Source organism: Crocodylus porosus, unplaced genomic scaffold (assembly GCF_001723895.1).
Source record: "Crocodylus porosus isolate Cpor-Errol unplaced genomic scaffold, CroPor_comp1, whole genome shotgun sequence".
NCBI classification, from domain to species: Eukaryota; Metazoa; Chordata; order Crocodylia; family Crocodylidae; genus Crocodylus; species Crocodylus porosus.
Window position 1 is genome coordinate 106,654,833 of NW_017728943.1, and position 19,584 is coordinate 106,674,416.

Below are 19,584 nucleotides of genomic sequence, written 5' to 3' on the forward strand. Positions count from 1 at the left end.
GCATCGGCTTGCAGGCTGTTCGCAAAGATCAACACTTGTGAGCCAGGATGTGAATACTGGCATTTTTTTACAGCTAAATTCATTAAGATCATCAATAGGCAAGGAGCAAAGTGTCTCTTGGATTGCCTGTCCCCTTGAACATACTGTGGCAGCTGTGGTTGACAAGGGACACCAAAGCTGACAGTCAGAAGCTTTCAGGGACCACTGGGAAATCATTTTCTGTCAGTAGTCCTCTGGATGGATCACACTTATTGCCAGAGATCAGACTGAGTGAGAATCTTATGACTGTCTCAGTATAAGAGAATTTTTTTTTAACCAGCCTTTACCCAGTACAGCAGTTATTTAATGACTGGGGAAGCAACCACCAAATGTAATTCTAATGGGAAAGGAGACTCAAAACTAAATGTAGAGTTAGCTCCTCCCTCCAAATATGTGTAGGATGCTTAGATGCCACAGTAATGGACTCCTTGAAAATGCAGATAGATCAACAGACAAATGAATAGCTGAGATGTCTGTTTCACAGTGATACCTATCAAAGTTGAGTTAGGTTTTGTTAGGAGAGGTTATTGTCCCAGTCTCTGGACCACATTTCTTCCCCTTGGGATAATCACTTCTCATGTGTTTTTTCCATCTTTCTCTCTCTCTCTGAACAGTCACACACACAGCATGTTCCAGACGGTCTGTCTGATGTAAATGAGGCAGCCAGCACAATGAATAGCTATGTGCAGTGTAAGAAAAGAGCCTTGCTGTGCCAGCACTTCAAGTCTACCAAATACAGCATCCGTGATGCAGAGTCAGCATGCAAAAAAGGAAAAAGAAAAAATAAGCATGATCCTGGAACACATAGGCATTGCCGAGGTTAAATACCTCCTTGCTGCCCATACACGCAATCCCAAAGTCTCCGTCTCCAAGGAAAGCACTGATTAAAGATACTCATACATGCTTCAGATTAAGGCACACTGAAATAGATTCCTTGCCTTGATCAGTAAGCAAAGGGAATGGAAACTTTCCCTTAAATCTTTTGATAGCATTAGCAGAACCAGTCCCTTGGCTTTCTCTTTTACCCCTGAAATACAAGCTACAAGGAGGGTTGGAAGGCACATTGTGAAATCAGGGAGAAGGAGTAGCCAAAATGCAGTGCAGCTGGGAGCTATCTCCAGCCATGCAGGATCCTTAAAGAGCCATATTACAGATGATATCATTCAAACATCCCACAGGCTGATCTAAAATGCACCAGGACTGGGGTAGGGACAGCAGACTGGAGAGCTGTAAGCCTTGCTCTGCTGCACCTAGCAGAAGCTGAACACTGCAGAGAATCTGCTTCTGTATCAAGGGCCATCAAGAAATAATGGCCAGGACGAACAGTATATGCTTCCAAGTACCACTCTAAACAGCCTCTTGAAAACTGAGGAACATCCCCGTAGATGAATGAAGTCAGCTGCTTTCCTGGTGCTACCTGAGATAAGTTTATACATCAGGTGGTCATTTTCCAAGTAGGGGCAATCTGAGAGTATTAAATGTATGTGGAGGCCAAGAGAAACCTGGTTGCTGTGTATGTGTCTCAGCCAGTGGGCACAGACGCAGGCAGGTTGGGTTTTGATATCTGCCACTTCTCCCTCAAAAACCACACTGTACTTCCTTGAGTTTACCCAGTTCAGGTACTTCAATGGAGGCCATGTTTTACCATATTTCAACCACAGGCGCCTTTTCATGAATAGGAATGTTGGTGATAGGTCCTTCAACTATTGTGCAGCAAATGGGAACTAAATAACAACGGCAATACAGGGAATGAGCTATTAAGGCTTTATTCTCAAGTGAGCCTGCCTTCTGCTTAGTTGTAGGAGGGAAGCTGGCCCCAAGTCCCTTATCCTTAGCTACCTGCCCCTAGCATAAGCTAAAGCTGAAGGGAGATAACTTTAACTTCATTGTAAGGTCCTCTTGTTCCACCAGACCCCCACCCTTCTCATCCCCATCCCAGACACATACCTCTCCATCACTGCCTTCCTCCCCCTTACATCAGGACAGAGGGTTTTGGTATAGGAGCACTTTTTGCCAATTTTATGCTATCCATGAATATTTCAGCCTTGTAATTCTTAAGTGAAAATGTCCAGGCAATTCACGTGCAATTTGTATTGCATTAAGTGGCTCAAATTGAATAATGGATACTCTAGTCTCTAGTTCTTAATTCACATGCCCAAATTGCAACTCAGGTTAATCCCTGTGAAAAACTCCCTGGCATTGCTAGTGCTACTGAAACAACAGCTGTAAGTCTACACTTCTCAGCATGAAACAGAAAAGACATCACTTTGGTGGATCTTGGTCTCAGTGCTAGGAAGCTTTCCCCAGACCATCCTGACACAAATTTGGTGATTTTCTTTTCAATAAGTGAATTGACACAGATTTTTTTGTGGGGGGTGTAATGATTAATTGGCCCAACTTCAGGGTTAGGTTAAAGTTAGACAAGCTTTCAAATGTAAGGCATTCTTCATCAGATCACCTGATATTTGATATCACCCAAAAAAATCCTTGCTTCTTGCATAAATTCCTGCACCATCATGGCTACAACATCACTCTAGTACTACCAAAAATAAGTGGTTTGTCTTTTAAATTAAAAGTCAAGGCTGGGATTTTCAAAGAAACCGTAGGGAATTAGGTATCTAATTCCCACTACATTTAATGTACCTACAGTTTCTACAACATTTAAGACAATGTTCTCCCTAAGGCAAACGAACAGGGTTCCCATTGGCTTTAAATTGATTAAAAACACCAATGTCTAAGGGTAGAATTTGTACCCATATTTTTTCTTCTGTTTTTAATTCCCTCCTTACAGGTCAGGCCTGAAGAATTTTTAGATTTCCACAAGGTCTGTGAAATCCATTTTTTGCAGACCTTCGTCAGAAGAGCTGAAAAGCAGCTTTTTCATAGGATCACCTAGATAAAATGCCAATCTAGGACTTTATTTATCACAAAGTAGCAAATTATTGTCCTTCTATCAGATGTCTTCAGTAGCTGAAGGAGGGAGCAGGGAAGGGAGACCATTCAAAGTCTGTTTCCTTTACCCGAACTACCGTTCATCATAGAGATAAAATTCTATTAACAATACAAATGAACTAAATTATAGATGTTATCAGCAGCAGAATCAGGCCCCAAGGTCTGAATCCTGGTAGCTCTTCTGTCATTTTGAAACAGTTTCATCTAGTTAAGGATGAACATTTAAAAGGTGGTTCAGCTTGTTGTTTGCTTATTGGCTTTTCTGTGACAGGTGTATGTATGTATCATGGGAGTTTATTCCCTTACATCATTGCAACCAGACACATCTTTCTATTTCTGGAAGTATACAGGTCTTCATCAAAGAAACTCATTCAGTGCAAGGAATGACTAAATACTATTTAATTATATTAAATCATTTTCTTTTCTTGTTATCTGCAAGACACCTGCACAAGGTATTTTACATCTTTATCTTGTCATGAATACATTTATGAAATGAAAAGATTATGATAAATGAAAGATTGCTAAGTTATAAGGGACAGATACGAGTCCCAGAACTTTGTTGCCAGCCTCTGTGGTACATTACAGGAGCCCCAGTGGAAGAAATGTCCATTGACTAACCAAGCAGCAAAGACCAGGACAGAAAGTTTAGCAAAGCCTAACAGCAACACAAATTAAGTAGTATTGACTTTCCATCAGAACTCCATCCTGTAGAAAATTATGGCATTCCTAAATTTGTCTTTTGTCCCAAATCAGGAGTATCAAAGTTTTGGGTGGGATGGAACCAGTATAACATCTTGTTTCATTTCAGTTTAGTTCAGCATTAGCCTGTGCCTTTCTGAGCTGCCACGGTGCTTCATGGGAGCTAGTATACTGTAGCCAAGTGATGCCCAGGAGATGCTTTGGTGGTTCAACAAAAGCAGGATCGCTATATATCAGGGAGGGACAGGCTAAAAAAGAAAAGCCTAGTCCAAAGGAAAGAATGGGGACATGAAGTACCCTAACTTTATGTGGCATTGCATCAGTGCAAGCAGGTCTGGGATGATGTAAAACTGATCCAGAACAAACCACAAAAGGCAACATTTTTACTTTGTATTTTTTCAATGCAACATTTTAAAGATTCAGCAGAAAAAGTTGATTGGTCAAGCTCTGCATTTCCTGTTGTAAACAAATGTTGATGGAAAAGTCCTAACTGACTCCAACATTCAACTGAATATAAGAAGCATCTCTGCATGACAGAAATCTTTTCAACTGCCAAATCAGCTAAAATCTTGATGAGCTTCCTAAACTTTTGTCAAAACTATCAAACATTTTGTGGGCATGTTTACAAAAAAATGTCAGGGTTAAACCTCCAAATTATAAGTGGCTTTGGACGGTATTAATTCCCAAACCGCTAGAGGTTTCTGTGCGTTCTGGAGATGATTCAATTATGTATTAATTTGAATATATTAATTGCAAGATGCTCAAAGAGGGAGGAAAGGAATGAGAAACATAAAGAAATGTAGATACTTATCCAAGTCTGTATGCCTGAATCATAGAATCATAGAAGAGTAGGGAAGGAAGGGACCTCAGATGGTCATCTAGTGTAACCCACTACTGAAGGCAGGATCATCCCTATCCAAACCATCCCATACAAGTGCTTGTCTAACCTATTCCTAAAGCTATACAAACAACTGTGTCGCATAACTGCAAGGCATATTGCTGAAAAAAAATATCCACCAAAAACATTCTAGCATGTCACAGGTGAAGTTGAGGGATGAGAGCATCCTTTATCATCACACCCTGCATTATGTCATTCTCACATCTATTGATCATAAAGGCTGGTTACAGACATTTGAAAAAATTATGCTGTACTTTAAACTCAACATGCTCCTACGCTGAGCTCAGTTCATGCCCAGAAGAGGCATCACTTTAGTTGGACCCAGCTCGCCCAATATCTGTATAGATCAGACATTTTAGGGTACTTTTTTGGTGCTTTTAGCTAATAGCTGATTGAATCAGCTTTAGGTAAAAGCATCAAAAAGCCCTGCTGATGCGTTCAATCTATACAGATTCTGTAGAGCTGAATCAAACTAACATTCTGCTTCTTCTGGTAAAGCACCCTTTTTGGGGTAGTTTTTTTAAATGTCCGTAAGCAGTCAAAATCCCCAGTCACTAAATCTATACAGTTCAGCATAATGCACTGTGATTTCTCACATCCATCAATTGTATTTTTGTGTTATTGCCCAATATGACAGCGCCACTGTGAAGTTTTTTTGTTTTACTCTGAGGGGATATTCAACAGTCAATAACAGATTGAGAGGAATTTCTCTCTTAAGAATACAGAAATGAAATGTGAAGGAGAAAACATGAATTATTTCCCAGCCCTTTACAACTGTGCAGAATAGATACACATACATTATTGATCTTGGGTACCTAAATAAAGATACCCAAATCAGCATGTGAATGCTCCAAATGTTAAATTGGATACTCCCAAATGGACACATAACTGGGGAAATTGGGCCAGATCTTGATTGCACTGAAAATTTCCACTGATTTAATTTGTATAGAATTAGGACCGTAGTAGCTCAGCATCTGCTCTGTAACTTAAACCTTAGCAAAAGTTATGCCAGAGATAGATGTGGACATCCTGACATTCAGAATCCAGATTTGGGTCCAGATTTGCTGTATCCTTTCTTCATTTTGGTCTTTTGGATGAGCCATGCAGAAACCCACCTTTCTTTGAAGAGCTTAATTTGAAAGAAAGCATCCAAATTCTTATTGCCTTGGACAGTGCTTTCATTGTCCATGATGCTAGCATTTTCTTTAATTCCCTTCCTATACCATTCCAAAAGGTAGAGATGGGTCCAGACTGAAACCAGACACTTGAATGCACTCACCCTCAAAAAAGATCCAACTGTAATCCTGAATCATGGTCAAAATCCAACAAAGAGTCTGCCTCTATAATAGAGTTAACCCAAAATCTTGATCTGTCCTCTCACAATGTGTTTTGGAATCCAAATTTAGATCAAATTTAACAGCATGAGCCAGGTAGAGGAGACCAAAAACCAGGACTCCTCCCACTGTAGCTAACCCATCCTGCAACTGTGGGCAAGTCACTGAGGGTCTGATCCAAACTGTTCTTGTAAGTGACTCAGAAGGACTTAAAAGTCTCTCAGGATATAGCAGAAAATGTGTTTTATGTCAGTGATCTGCAAAACAAGGTAGGCAATCAAGAGCACCTAAAAAACCTTCAGCGGTCAAATGCAGAAGCTAGGCGTCCATGATTTCCAGCTGACATATAGGGCACAGACAGAAGTGACAATTTTCGTCCAATCTGGCCGCAGAACACAGTCCATGACCAAACACAAGTGTGTGGCTGCAGACAGCTTAAAAAATGGCCGATCAGATGAAAATAGGAACCCTCATTGTCAGATGAAGACATTTCAAAATGGAGCATCTTCTGTAACATCTGTTTGCACTGCCTCCCAGCCTTGAGCTGTTTTCAGAACAGGAGGGGCAACAGGGAGCAGACAAAGTTCTGTCTGGGAGGGGTTTTAGCCCCCGCTGAAGGGTTGGGTGGGTGTGTTGGAGCCCCCCTGAATTGGAGCCCCCCTGAATTCACCCATCCCACTCTCCAGTGCCAGCTGGTGAACCCCTAGAATGAGCTCCCTGTCCTCCCTTTCCCCCTCCAGTTCTGAAAGAGGGACAGGCTGGGAGAGAAGAGCATCCATTGCTAGGCAGAACCAGCTACAAGCTGGCAACCAGCAGCTGAATTCCCCTCCCCGCCTGGAACCAACAGTGAACTTCTGTTTGGTCCAGGGGATTGTTGTAATTCAGAACACTTTGCACAAAGCATTCTCAGTTACAGCAGGGAGCTGCACTTCTGTCTGCACCCACAGATACAGACAAGAAGCTGGAAACACATGGCCCTAATATAAAGAAGTGGCAGCTTGGCTTTTGGCTATGGCCAATAACATGGTCTAAGAGAGGACACAGGAATTATCTAATCAGAAATGGAAATGGAAATGCCAGGGAAGGATTTTGACTGAGGCTTTTTCATGCCACTTTTCCTCTAGACTTTCCCCTAGTAAGTGGTTTGTGATGCCACATCTTTGGCGTGAGGTTGGTCCTGTCAAATTTGAAGTGCTTCCCTAGTAATTGAGCATGTGCTTTAAGAATAAGTAACACAAGTAAAGCAGCAACAGCAGTATTTGGAAAGACTAGATGAGGAAAAAAGCTAGGAGGGCAGACAGGGAGTGATTAATTATCATTATCCTAGGGAGAAAATGGAATTCTTTGTATGATAAATAATTCTAACACTTTTTTTTTAACTTTCTAGTACCTGAAAGGCTGAGATATAAAGTTAGTTCATGTGCTTAGCCCCAAGGGGCTGTGCCCAGATGAGCAGGGGAGTGTGGTTTGTGGTGCCACAAACCACACATGTGAAACATTAAAAATGGCCTGTGCTACAAATTTGCTACCAGGATTTCCTGGTCCTGGGAACAATTTGGCTCAATGCACACTACAGTAGTGTGCACTGGAACAAACAGACTCGGTCATCCAGCCACAGCATCTCTATGTTCCATTTTTACCTTGGTTGCTCCAGCACACTGGGAGCCAGGAGAAGCTGGGCAAGTCCAGTTTTCCCATAATAGGACAATGTATCTCACAACAAAGCGCACATGCAGGGGTATGCACTGCAGCACAAAGTAGCAGCACAAATTTGTCTCACTGCTGTTTGTGCCGCTGCAAGTGCATGCCCCTGTTCATCTGGATGTGGCCAGTCAGTTTGTCTGTCTTGTGGAGTAAAAAGAAATGTTTTAAGAACATGCTGCTGTTCTCCAAGAAGAGGAAAATAAGGAAAGCAAAAAGCAGAGAACTTTCTCTAGGTGAAGACCAATCAATAAAAAAGGCCTCCTCCTAGTTGTTGAGTATTTTGAGTTCCTGTTGAAGTGAGAAATGAGGGCACTCAGCACCTGTCAGGAGGCACTCAGCTCATGGTGAGGCCCAGAGTTTGCAAAGGGTTTTTAAAATTCTGTGAAGCTGAAAGAAGGGATGTGCTAATGACTAAGTTGACACATTTCACGTGTTGATGAGTGACAGTAGCAAATTACAACATCACTTGGTTTTAATTATTCAGAACACAGTTTCCATTATGGTGCACAACAATCAACCATTCATCTTCCTTACAGAGGAAGATGGGGGAAGCAGTTTTACGCAAGCAGAACTTTTCACATTGAATTGACTATTAATTATAGTGGCTTCACTCCCAACTCTGTTAGCATTAACATTCTTGTATTCCAGGGTGCTATAACATCGCCACAAACATCTGCTTCGTGCTGGTGCTGATATTGTCCTACATAATGTCTTGCCATTTATTCATCTTAGCAAATTGAAAACTACAATGTCTGCGATTACCATATCTATGAAATTCCAAGATGACCTTGAATTTAAGATGACCCCCCAATAATTAGATTCTATACATGGAAAATTTATAAATTTATTATAATTTTCTATGTACAGAATCTAATTAGAGGAGGGTCATGTGCCCCCTACCAGCCCAGAGCTGCTCCACCATGGTTCAAACGTCTGCAGTCCCAGGCGCACATGCAGGCACTGCACTCAGGAGCAGCTGACTCTATGCAAACTGCACCATTTATCACATTGCCTTAATGGTACATGCAGATGCACCCAGTAGATCTAGCTTTCTTTACTATTCTGTCAGGGCCAGCCCAAACAAAGCACTGTGCATGTGCCTTTTTTGGTAGGCCCAGTACATTACTTGATCTTCAGCTTTCCATTCTATTAGTTTTTTTAGCGGCCCAAAATTTTTATCCATTTGGTCTCAGTTTACCTTGAGGGTTACTGCCACTTGTCTCTGGGTGTCTGAGACTGCTTTTAACATCTGTTGCATTCATTTATTACTCAACACTCAGGTCTGCATACCTTAAGGTATATCCCCAGCTACCCACCACTGCTCAGGCATTTGCATTTCTTGGCCTGTCATCACCTTGTGAGGACTGATCTCATGATCAGCTGCAGTCTCCCTACGGCCCTGAGGATCAAGGACAATTTTACATCCTCGTCTTTTCCATGTTCCCAAATGCCTAACCAACCCATTTTTAATTCATCTGGATTGCCTTCTTATCAACTTGCTGTAAGCCAACCACATTTTTTGACAATGATCATTTTTTTTCATTTGAATGCCTTTGCTGCTGCTTTCTGTGTTTCTCAAGGCTAACTGCCAAACTTACATTAATTTGGTACCAATGCTACTACTGGCTTTTCATCACTGGCATTTATAAGTTGTGTCTTTTACACAGGCAGTCAGTTTATGAGGGACAACCCAGTCCTAAATCTGAGTAAATGCTCACTTTGTCTTCTACAGGAGTTTTTTTTGTTTCCAATGCTGCAGCTATTACCATCTTGCCTGAATGTGGAACACTTTTCCCACTTTGAACTTTCACATTTTTCACATTGGTTGCTCCATAACCTGGAATGGGCTTTCCTTTGTTTATAATAGCTGGATCCATCAACAAACTATATCCACCCGGGTTCCTCTCTTACTTTTCCAAATGGCTCCCCTCCTTTAAACCACATATGACAGGGCTTTCTCTGCATATTCCTCGATACAATTTTTTGAGAACCATGGCAGTCCTAAAAAGGACTTCAAAATCGTAGTGTCTGTGGGAGCAGGCAATTTAGTGATAAGATGTATTCTCTGCTGGTCAGGACTTCTTCCCTTTTTGTTTAAAATAACATCCAAGGAAAAAAAAACACCCTTTATTTACACAGCTGTATTTTGAGTTTCTGTAAACACTCTCTGACCCAGCAAACTGTTAATTGTTACTGCTAAGCTTTCCTTTACTTTTGAGGTATTCACACTGTTGGGGGGAGCCGGGTAGGATCAGATCCCATAATATTAACACAAATGTTATTTAAACCACAATCTTGTTTACTTTTAACAAAGACACCCCTCAACTTTTCTTTTAGCAGTGCAACAACATCTGCAGTCCCTTCTGACAACAGTACTTGCCTGTGGGGATGAGTTTACAAAGAAACCCACAGGGGCTGCAGTTTGGATAGCCTCTTCGCCCTCCTGATAATGACACATTCCAATTCACAAACAAATATTAGCACAGTTAATTAAAGCTTTCAGCTTCTTAAGCATCTGTGACCTCAAAATACCACAATGGTCAGCTAACAACATCTTTTCAACTCTTTAAAGTAAAAAAGCTTGTGATCTTTCAGGGAATTTTTACATGTGCTTGGGGAGGCACAGCAGTGGTGGGGCTTTAATTAGTGAGCGGTGCTAATTAGAAGCACCCAAGTGTCACATGTATCAGCATCCCCTGCACTGAAAAGTGGCAGTGGGGCACTTTGAATGAGCCTTAGTTTAAAGTGCCCTGCCACCATTTTTCAGTGTGGGGATGCTGATACACATGATGCCAGGGTCTGCTGAAGCACATTCATTTCTGTACTCCAGCAGACTTGTTTAATTGAGTCTGCTCCGATGCACCGGATTTCCAACATGCCGGAGCTGGCTCCCTGCACATCTAGAGGAGCCCTTGGTTTCTGTCTTCCCTTGGTTCTGTGTCAATTTAGATTTTCCGTTTCAAATTGCTTTACTTGTGAGAAGGGTAGTAATGATTTGATTTTTTTTTTCCGATTAAATGCTTTAAAGTCAAAAAGCCATTCTTCCCCTCCACTTGTTCTTGGGTGCAGACAGAAGTGACAATTTTTGCCTGATCTGGTCATAGAAAGCAGTTTATAGCTGTGACCAAACAAAAGTGCACAGCTGCAGACAGCTTCAAAAATGGCTGATTGGGTGAAAATCTGACCCCTGTTTGCATGAGATATCAGATAAAGACATTTCAAAATGTAGCATCTTTTGTAACTTGCGTTTGCAGGGCTCCCAGCCTGTTGCTGTTTTCAGAATGGGAAAGGGGAAAGGGAGTGGAGGGAGAGTAGTCTGGGGGTGGTTTCAGTCCCCTGTGGAAGGTGAGGTGGGATATCCTGCCCTTCGGCACCAGCTGGGGAGCCCCAAAAATGAGCTCCCTCCACTGCCTTTCCCCACTCCCATTCTGAACACAGGGAGCACTGGTAGACAGCCCTGGTCATTGCTGTGGGAGCCTGACTGCAGGCTCCCAGCCCAGCTAGATTCCCCTTCCCCCTGGAGCCAACAGCGAACTTCTCTTTGGTTTAGGGTAACGTTGTAACTCAGAACAGTTTGCAAAAATTGGGAGTTGCACTTCCGTCTTGTAGCCCTTAGCTGAGGAAGGGTTCCTTACCATTGCCTGTCTCAGTACTCCCCCTTGTATCACATTTTTGAACTGCACAAAGTCAATTTAGCTATAATGGATGCCAGTGGCAACAAGGAACTGAACTGGAGGTGCCAGACAGTTTTACTCTTTCTCAGCTCATGGGAGAGCTGAGAATTTGCCTTGGTTCCCCTTGGCTTTATTTTTTTTCCATGCTTTGCCAGCCTCTTCAGCAATTTTCCCATGGGCAAACTATCTGTGTTGTTTTGCTTTTTGTACTGTAGCATTTTATGCCATACTTACACCGTAAGGGTATCAACTAGCTTTTCCTTACCCTTTTCTTTTCCTTTATCATTTGCAATGTTTTCCGGAATCCTTCCCCTGCCTCAGCCATCTTACAAGCATTCTTCAAAGACATTTCCTGCCATCTATGCCTTTAAATTTTCTATCGCCTGACTCTGTTTCTCTTCTTTTTCTATCTCTTGCTCTTACTGATAGCACTTATCCTGCAACTCTGCACTTTTCTGCTTTCCCATGCCAACTCCTTGGCCAGTCCTTTAGCTACCATAGACAGACTCTGTAATGCTGCTAAGTTCTTAGTCTTTTTATCTGGGCATGGACTTTCCTCAGAGGCGATCCAACAGGACCACTGCTTACAAAAATCCTCTAAAGTGTTCTCCTCATTCTCAAATGCCCCCTTGTCCCAAACCTGGGGCGCATTAGCCTCTGGCACCTATTTCTCAAACTCAAATTTCTCCTACTTCTGTTGCCATGGTGTTAGTATTGGAAGGGGAAAGGTTCCTAGATCAGATATTCCCTTCTTGCCGATGAGCCTGTATGGTCTCAGCGAGTCCCTCTCCCCACGAGTCAAGGTTACAACCCTTGGAGCCCAGGGTGGTTCGTTAAATGTGGATATTTCAATCTCTGTTCACCTGATGAAGCTACTAATCTGCTTTTGCCTACTTAGGGACACCAAATCTGTTACACTCAATTTTGATTAAGGGGGTGGCATGAACAGAATGAAATGATCAGTGATCCCACCCATTCCAGTCTCAAATCCAAATTTAATGAGCACAAAAGCAATGCCACTACTCAGGAAAATCCCCAAACAGTCTGTAAAGGTATTCTTTACGCTGCCTTCCAGATGATGCATGATGATTTAACTACCTAGGTGTCATCATGGCACCGGGGGTCACAGTTTAGATCAGCTTGGTCTCCTCTGGCTGGTGACAGCTCCCCAAATATAGTTGTTTCCTTAGGCTTTTATATATACCCTTTTATAGTCCTCTTATGTATACTTCATGCTATATATTCTCACCAATTACCTTTTACAGTAGTTGTTTCCTTATTAATCTGTCACCCTCTTTCACCCTCATCTTATTTCTTTCTGAACTTGCTTCTCCCCTACTGAGCTATCCTTGGGTTTTGTTTAACTTCTCTCTTCTAAATTGTTTTCCTAGATTCTACAGCTATCTACATTTTGTTTTTCATACAGCAGTTGTTTACACTACCTCTGTGCTTAGTTGCCTCTGCGTGCACTTCACTTGCAGCTCATGGTGTCCATTTGCAGAAAAGGGGAAAAAGGTGTCAATTCTGCCAAGACAGCATTTCAGGCTTACAGGGGGATCCAAGCTGGAGCTGCTGCGCCACTTCTACTGTTCCCAGGCAGGGGGCCAGAAGCTGAGGGGTTGGGAAGGGCTGTGGGGGCATCAGACAGGGGGGCCCAAAGCAGCAGGGCAGAAGCAGTGTGGGGGCAGGCAGCAGCTGTGACTCTCACCCTGTCCTAGGCTGCCTCGTACTCAGTTCCAAGACAGGGACTTTTCCCCCCACTTTAAATGGGGAGGAAAGGGAGGCTTATCTTGGAACTGAGTAAATACAGTGATTTATCTATACTGTAGATAATACACTGCATTAGGGCTGTACAAAGCTTCAGTAGTTGATTTGATTCGGCAGAGATTTGGCCTGATTTGGTGGCCAAATCTCCAAATCCAAACCAAATCAGGACTCTTTAATCTCTCCAAATCAAATAGGAACCTTCCAATTCGATTCAGAGAGATTTGATGATTTGAACATGGACACAGCTTTAAATGTTTTTTCCACATTCTGCAAGGTACCAGGTGGCTTGTGAATGCTGAGATGGTTGAGTGGGTAGAGTGTCCCATGGGAGGGGGGAGTGATCCCCAGTGCACACGGCAGCAGACCTGGAAGTGGACCAGAAGCACTTCTGGTCCACTTCCAGGTCCATCATGGAGAGTGCAGGGGACCCTCCTCCCGCCCCCTAACTCAGCGACTGATGCCTCCTGGGTCTGGCGGGGCACCCGGGGTCCCCCCATAGCTGATTGCCAAGCTAGAGAGCAATGGGGGAGTCCACCACGAAGCATGCGGGAGGCCCCCCATGCTCCTGTGGGACTCTCCATCTGCCCCACCATCTCAGCATTCACGAACTGCACCTGGTACCTTGAGGTATGTAGAAAAAACATTTAAAGCTGTGTCTATGGCCAAATTGCTGATACTTCGAATCAGCATTGAATCTTCAGATTTGGATTTGGCCGAATAGAATTGGGACAGTGATATGAATCAATGAATGAATCACTGTCCCCCAGATTGGGCTGAATCTGAATGCGAATTGAATACAGACCACTTCACGCACCCCTACTGTGTATTCGAGATATTTCATCACAGAAGCCGTAAGTGACAGAGTATCTTTCCATCAGTAAAAGGATGGAATAGTGTGTAATAAGATCCATTTTATGTTTTTAAACATCAACTCCTTATGAAATGTGTTATTTTTTAAGAGTTAGAATGTAAGTATACTTTACAAATGTTCACGAAGTCAAACTTTCCAGCTCTGATTGTGGATTGAAGGTTAATACAAACACTGCATTTGTGTTTACACATATTAATTACTGAGGGCTTTCTCTGTAAATTAGAGGAGGTCTTTGCCAGGTGAAAGCAGGAGCATCGATATAAAGGAGAACAGTCAGGTGACTGAAACAAGGGCCTGAACTCAGAACTAAGTTCTGATTCCAGTTCTCAAAGCAGCACTTTTGTGTGATCTTTGCTAGTTCCCAGAAGGGTTGACCTAAGGCCCACTAAAGTCAACGTGCATGATTCCTGTGATATCAGTGGGTTTCAGGTCAGGACAAAAAATTTTCTTCCTTGGTTGATTCATTGCTGCTGTGGTTATTATTTTCTACTTGAGCAAAGTATTGTGAGACTTAATGCATTAACATGTAAAGCATCTATGAAAACCTTCTCTGAAAGGAGTTCAGGATGCAAGTATTATTATTACTGGTTGTGAGCAGATTCTTCCATTTGTGCCTCTGTCGCTCCAAAAGAAGTCCACCTATGTGGGGATACTTACCTGCACTTGCCCTGTACCAACCATCCCTTGTTTTTTGGTCTCCCTCTTAGTTGACCTACCCATTATTTTGGTCTCCCTCTTAGATGACCTACCCATTATCACCCTCTTGCTTCCTCACTTTGGCAAGACTTAGTCCTGGTCCTTACCCTTTCAGCTGCTCTTCCAGGTGTGATAAATGACAAGGCACTAACTTGTTTGATTAAGCCTGAACCTCCTTGCTGCAGGTGCTGTTTCAGTTTTGGTTTCCTGTTTTCCAATGTACCAAGAACTTTGGTTCTTAACGTAACCCTTTCCCTTAACATTACCTAACCAAACCCATCAGTTGCAGAAACCACTTGGAAACATATCTCTTCCCACCCCAAGTGGACATTCTGGGGCAGATATTAAAGAGCAACAAACACCCAGGTGCCACCTAGCTTTAAATGTTGTGCCATTCTGTGGACTAAACAAGCAGGCAAAACATCTTTGAATAGACACTGGATCATAAGAGTTGAAAATAGCAACCCACTAGGGCACAGATCCTAATTCCTTAGACTCAACAAGAGTTCAGCATCTCTCTCTTCATATATCTCACTCGCTACAAGTGTAGCAAATAAATCAGTGGATGTCCTAAAAAACTGTAATATCCTGCTCTTGAACTTCGCTGCCACTACAGTATGTTGCTGATTATTCTCTATCATTGTTTTTGTAGAAACTATATAGGAGAGAAATCAAGCCACCTTTTAAACCAGCAGTGGGACGGCCAGAAGACACCTTTCATTTTGACCCGGAGTTCACATCACGAACCCCCACAGGTTAGCATTGAAGTAAACTAGAACAGCAGTGATAGATCTTTTCCATGCATGGATCCACCCCAACTGTAGTAAGCAGTTCTGGGTCCTTTGTGTGGGGCAGTAGATGCTCTGCACTTAGGAATAAACCCATGACTTCACCAACCTGTCACTGGATATGCCCTGCAAAAAGGAAAGGTTTTGACATTTTCTGTGATAAAGCAAAAATATCTATTTTTACTGCCTGATTTTTGCTTAACTACTTTTAATGTAGTGACATCAAGTTCAAGGGGCTTTGCAGCTGTTCAAGCTAGTACACAGTGGTGGTGGATGGGCCATTTTCAACCTGGAGAGATGTGGGCAGTGGAGTTCCCCAAGGCTCAGTCCTCAGGCCTGTACTATGCAACATCTTTATCAGTGACTTGGAGGTGGGCATGGAAAGCACGCTGCCCAAACTCTCTGATGACACAAAGATGCGGGGAGAAGTGGGCACACTGGAGGGGAGGGACAGAATCCAACTAGATCTAGACAGGTTACAGGGGTGGGCAGATGACAATAGAATGGAATTCATTGCAGCCAAGTGCAAGGTGCTGCATCTAGGGAGAAGGAACCTGCAATGTACCTATAGGCTGGGGAACTCCCTTCTCAACAACACAGTGGCTGAAAGGGATCTTGGAGTCATTGTTGACTCCAGGATGGACATGAGTCACCAACGCAAGGAAGCTGTCAGTAGGGCTAACCGCACCTTGTCATGCATCTACAGATGCATCACAAGCAGGTCCAGGAAGGTGATCCTTTCCCTCTATGTGGCACTGGTCAGACTGCAGCTGGAGTACTGCGTCCAGCTCTGTGCGCTGCACTTCAGGAGGGATGTGGCTAACCTTGAGAGGGTCCACAGGAGGGCCACTTGCAAGATCAAGGGAGCAGCCGGCCAGGCCCTGCAAAGATAGACTAAAGGGCCTGAATCTATTTAGCCTCCACAAGAGAAAACTGAGAGAGGATCTGGTGGCCATCTATAAACTCACCAGGGAGGACCAGCGAAAAATAGGTGAGGCTTTGTTCCTCTGGGCACCACCTGGGATAACAAGGAATAATAACCACAAATTGATTCAGAGTAGGTTCAGGCTTGATATCAGGAGGCATTACTTTATGGCTAGGGCTGCCAGGCTCTGGAATGGGCTCCCAAGTGAGGTGGTACTCTCTCCTACCTTGGGGGTCTTCAAGAGGAAGTTAGATGGATATTTGGGGTATCTGGGGTATTATGATTCCAGCACTCATTCCTGCGCAGGGCAGGGTGTGGGAATTGTTCATCTGTTCAGGTCCCTTCTAACTGTAGAAACTATGTTACAGCTATGCTATGTTATGTTACAAATGTATTACATAGGTATAGTATTTAATTGTAAATCTCTTAAAACACTGAACTTGATACATAGTAAGAATGATGAAAGGTCCAATTTTCTGGAGTCAATAGAAGTCATGATAACAGAGAAGTTGGCACATAACATCCAAATGGTTAATGACAAGTAAATGCTTCACATGGTACTGTTAGCTTCATTTTTATTTATAATTTCCATTTTATAAAAGCAATAATTCATGCCAAGTTGCACATATGGGGGCAGTTGTACTAGTGGAGCAGCCTTGTGAGGAAAAAATCAGAGTATCAATAACTACCTGAACACCAATCCCAGCTCTAGCACTGGCTTCCTACATATTGCCTGGTCACTTAAGCATTAGAAAAATATGACTTCTGGCCTGAAGCATCAGCCATCTAACTGGCCCAAAATACAATAGGAGTTATGAAAATTTAGTGAATCAGTTTTGATTAAATTAAAAGCAATTGGAAATGGGCCTCGCATAACATTCCCCATAGTTTTGTCTTTTACCTTTATTAAAACTAATCCAGGTATTCCCCAAAAGCTGGATTCAACCCCTACTTTTTCTGGCAAAAGAAAGAGATGTAGCACACTTATTATGTTTAGGATGTGCAAAATCCTGCAAGAGAGAAACTGTTTTCTACCATCATGGTATTTGTGCCTATGGTATAAAGAGGCTTTAATGTAAGAAACCATCTGACTCAATGATTTTAACATGGCTTAAATGTTTAAGTGGGCTTTAGGGTATTTTAATGTCACTTTAAGACCTGTTTACACTTCAAGTGCCGCATGATGGATCTTCAGAGTCAGCCCCATCGAAAATAATCTTTGTTCCAGTGACATCTCTTGGCTTACAAATTCTTTTGAATGGCAATACTGTATTAGGTTAAGAAAAAGAAAAGGAAAATTGTTAACAGTCCCATACTTCTACGTGCTCTGGGTCTGGGTCAGTAAATAATTAGCTTCTTAGTTTTGGTACATTGTGTTCCTCTTTGATCACAACACTTAACTTTCACCTTCCATTTGCTATGGATCATTACAATATGCATATTTTAATTTTAAGTGATTTATTATATCCTACCTAGAGGTGGAATTATATTGCAGAAGCCTAATGTGTTTTTCAGTTGTTATTCATATTTTATAATTTCTTTAGGATCATGGTGTATGCGTAAGAGGTCACCCAGACCTTTGATGCATATGCCTAGACAAGAGTTTCTGGAGGAGTGGAGGCTTCCCAGACCTTCCATCCTCCCTTTAGGCCATTGGGACACAATCCAAAGGTCAGACTGGGTCCAGACATTTTGTGTCTTCATGGCTGTAGATAAGCATCTGGGAATTGAACCCAGGTCTCCTGTGTGGAAAACAAGGATTCTACCACTGAACCACAATTGTAAAATAACTGGTTGTTGCTGGATAAGTGACTTATGCTGGGAAACATAATCAATATGAGCTTGTTTAGGATTGAAGAGAAGTGAATTTGAAAAGTTCAGTTAGCATTCAGTACTGTGCTTAAATACAGTAGTTTAGGGTTTGAAGAGTGCCACCTTCAAACGCAATCCTTTGCTAGGTATGCTCAGCTTGCGGAAAAGGCGCATAAGAGGAAACGTGATTTCAGACTTCAAATACTTGATGGGCTACCATAAAGAAGAGGAAAGCACCTTTTCTCTCTTGCTTCAGAGAAGAGAATAGCTTGAAGTTGCAGCAAATAAGTTTAGATTGGATATTTGGAAAAACTTCACGGTTAGAATAGTGAGGCAGTGGAATAGACTGCCTAAGGAAGTTGTAGACTCTTCATTACTGGAGGTGTTTAAGAAGAGGTTGGAAAGCCACTGCTTAGGGATAATCTAGGTGTATCTGTGCCTATGTTCTGCTTTGGGTATTTCTCATGTTTCCAGGCCCCCTCTCAGGGGAGGACCTGGTTACCCCACTCCCCCTCCCCTTTCTGCTACTTGTGCCAGGATGTTTTTAAGCCTTTCCCAGAGGCATTGGGTGTTGGCTACAGCCAATACTCAGGACTTTGACTGGGGTTTGCCAATACTCCTGCTGGGACCAAAGCCAGAGGTTCCTGGCTAGAGGGTCTCTCCCCTCCACTTAGGGTCAGACTGATCACCATATTCGGGGTCAGGAAGGAATTTCACCCCATGGGCAGGTTGGTATGGACCATGAAGATTTTTGTTTTCCTCTGTAGTTGGGGGCATGGCCCTCTACCTGGGATTTCTTGGGCATATATTGACAACATTTCACTGAAGCAGGACATTGGCTGCCTAGTTCCCCTCCTTTACCTGTGGCAGGTTAGGGTGTTAAGTCTGTGTTGTCAGGATTGATGGTAGTCTTAGAGAGAGTTTGGGATGGTTTGGATAGGGATGATCCTGCCTCAGGCAGGGGGTTGGACTAGATGCCCTCTGGAGGTCCCTTCCAGGCCTACTCCCCTATGATTCTGTGATTACATGACAGTCTTATATAACATCATATTGTAGTGCAGTTGAAGAAACTGGGTAATAGAAATCCTTCAGGGGAGGAAACAGAATATAATATGTATGTATGTACATATGTATGTATGTACATGTACACATATAAACACACCTACATACTCTAGAATATGTCCTATACACACACAATATAATTTATAAGGCTATAGTATATATGTGTAGATAGATCGTATATAATACATAAATCACATGAGTTAATATATTTATATAACATTTATACATATAAATGAAAAAGAGAAATCTGATGAGATTTGATATAATAAGACACTAGGAACATCCAATATTAAAAAGAAGCACCTTGAGGCTGAGATCTTAAAAAGGGCTAAGGGAGTTAAGTGCTCAATCTCCTCAGCTCTG

General features: G+C 42.5%; 1 protein-coding gene across 2 annotated transcripts in view; it reads left to right on the top strand.

Annotated features, from left to right (window-relative positions):
- RPS6KA2 (ribosomal protein S6 kinase A2) overlaps positions 1 to 19,584 on the top strand; it is a 537,755-nt gene that overhangs the window by 436,480 nt on the left and 81,691 nt on the right. For both annotated transcript variants that reach the window (XM_019549973.1, XM_019549974.1), the window contains one exon: positions 15,287 to 15,389. In XM_019549973.1, the coding sequence (XP_019405518.1) occupies positions 15,287 to 15,389 (103 nt within the window). The remainder of the gene's footprint in view (positions 1 to 15,286; positions 15,390 to 19,584) is intronic.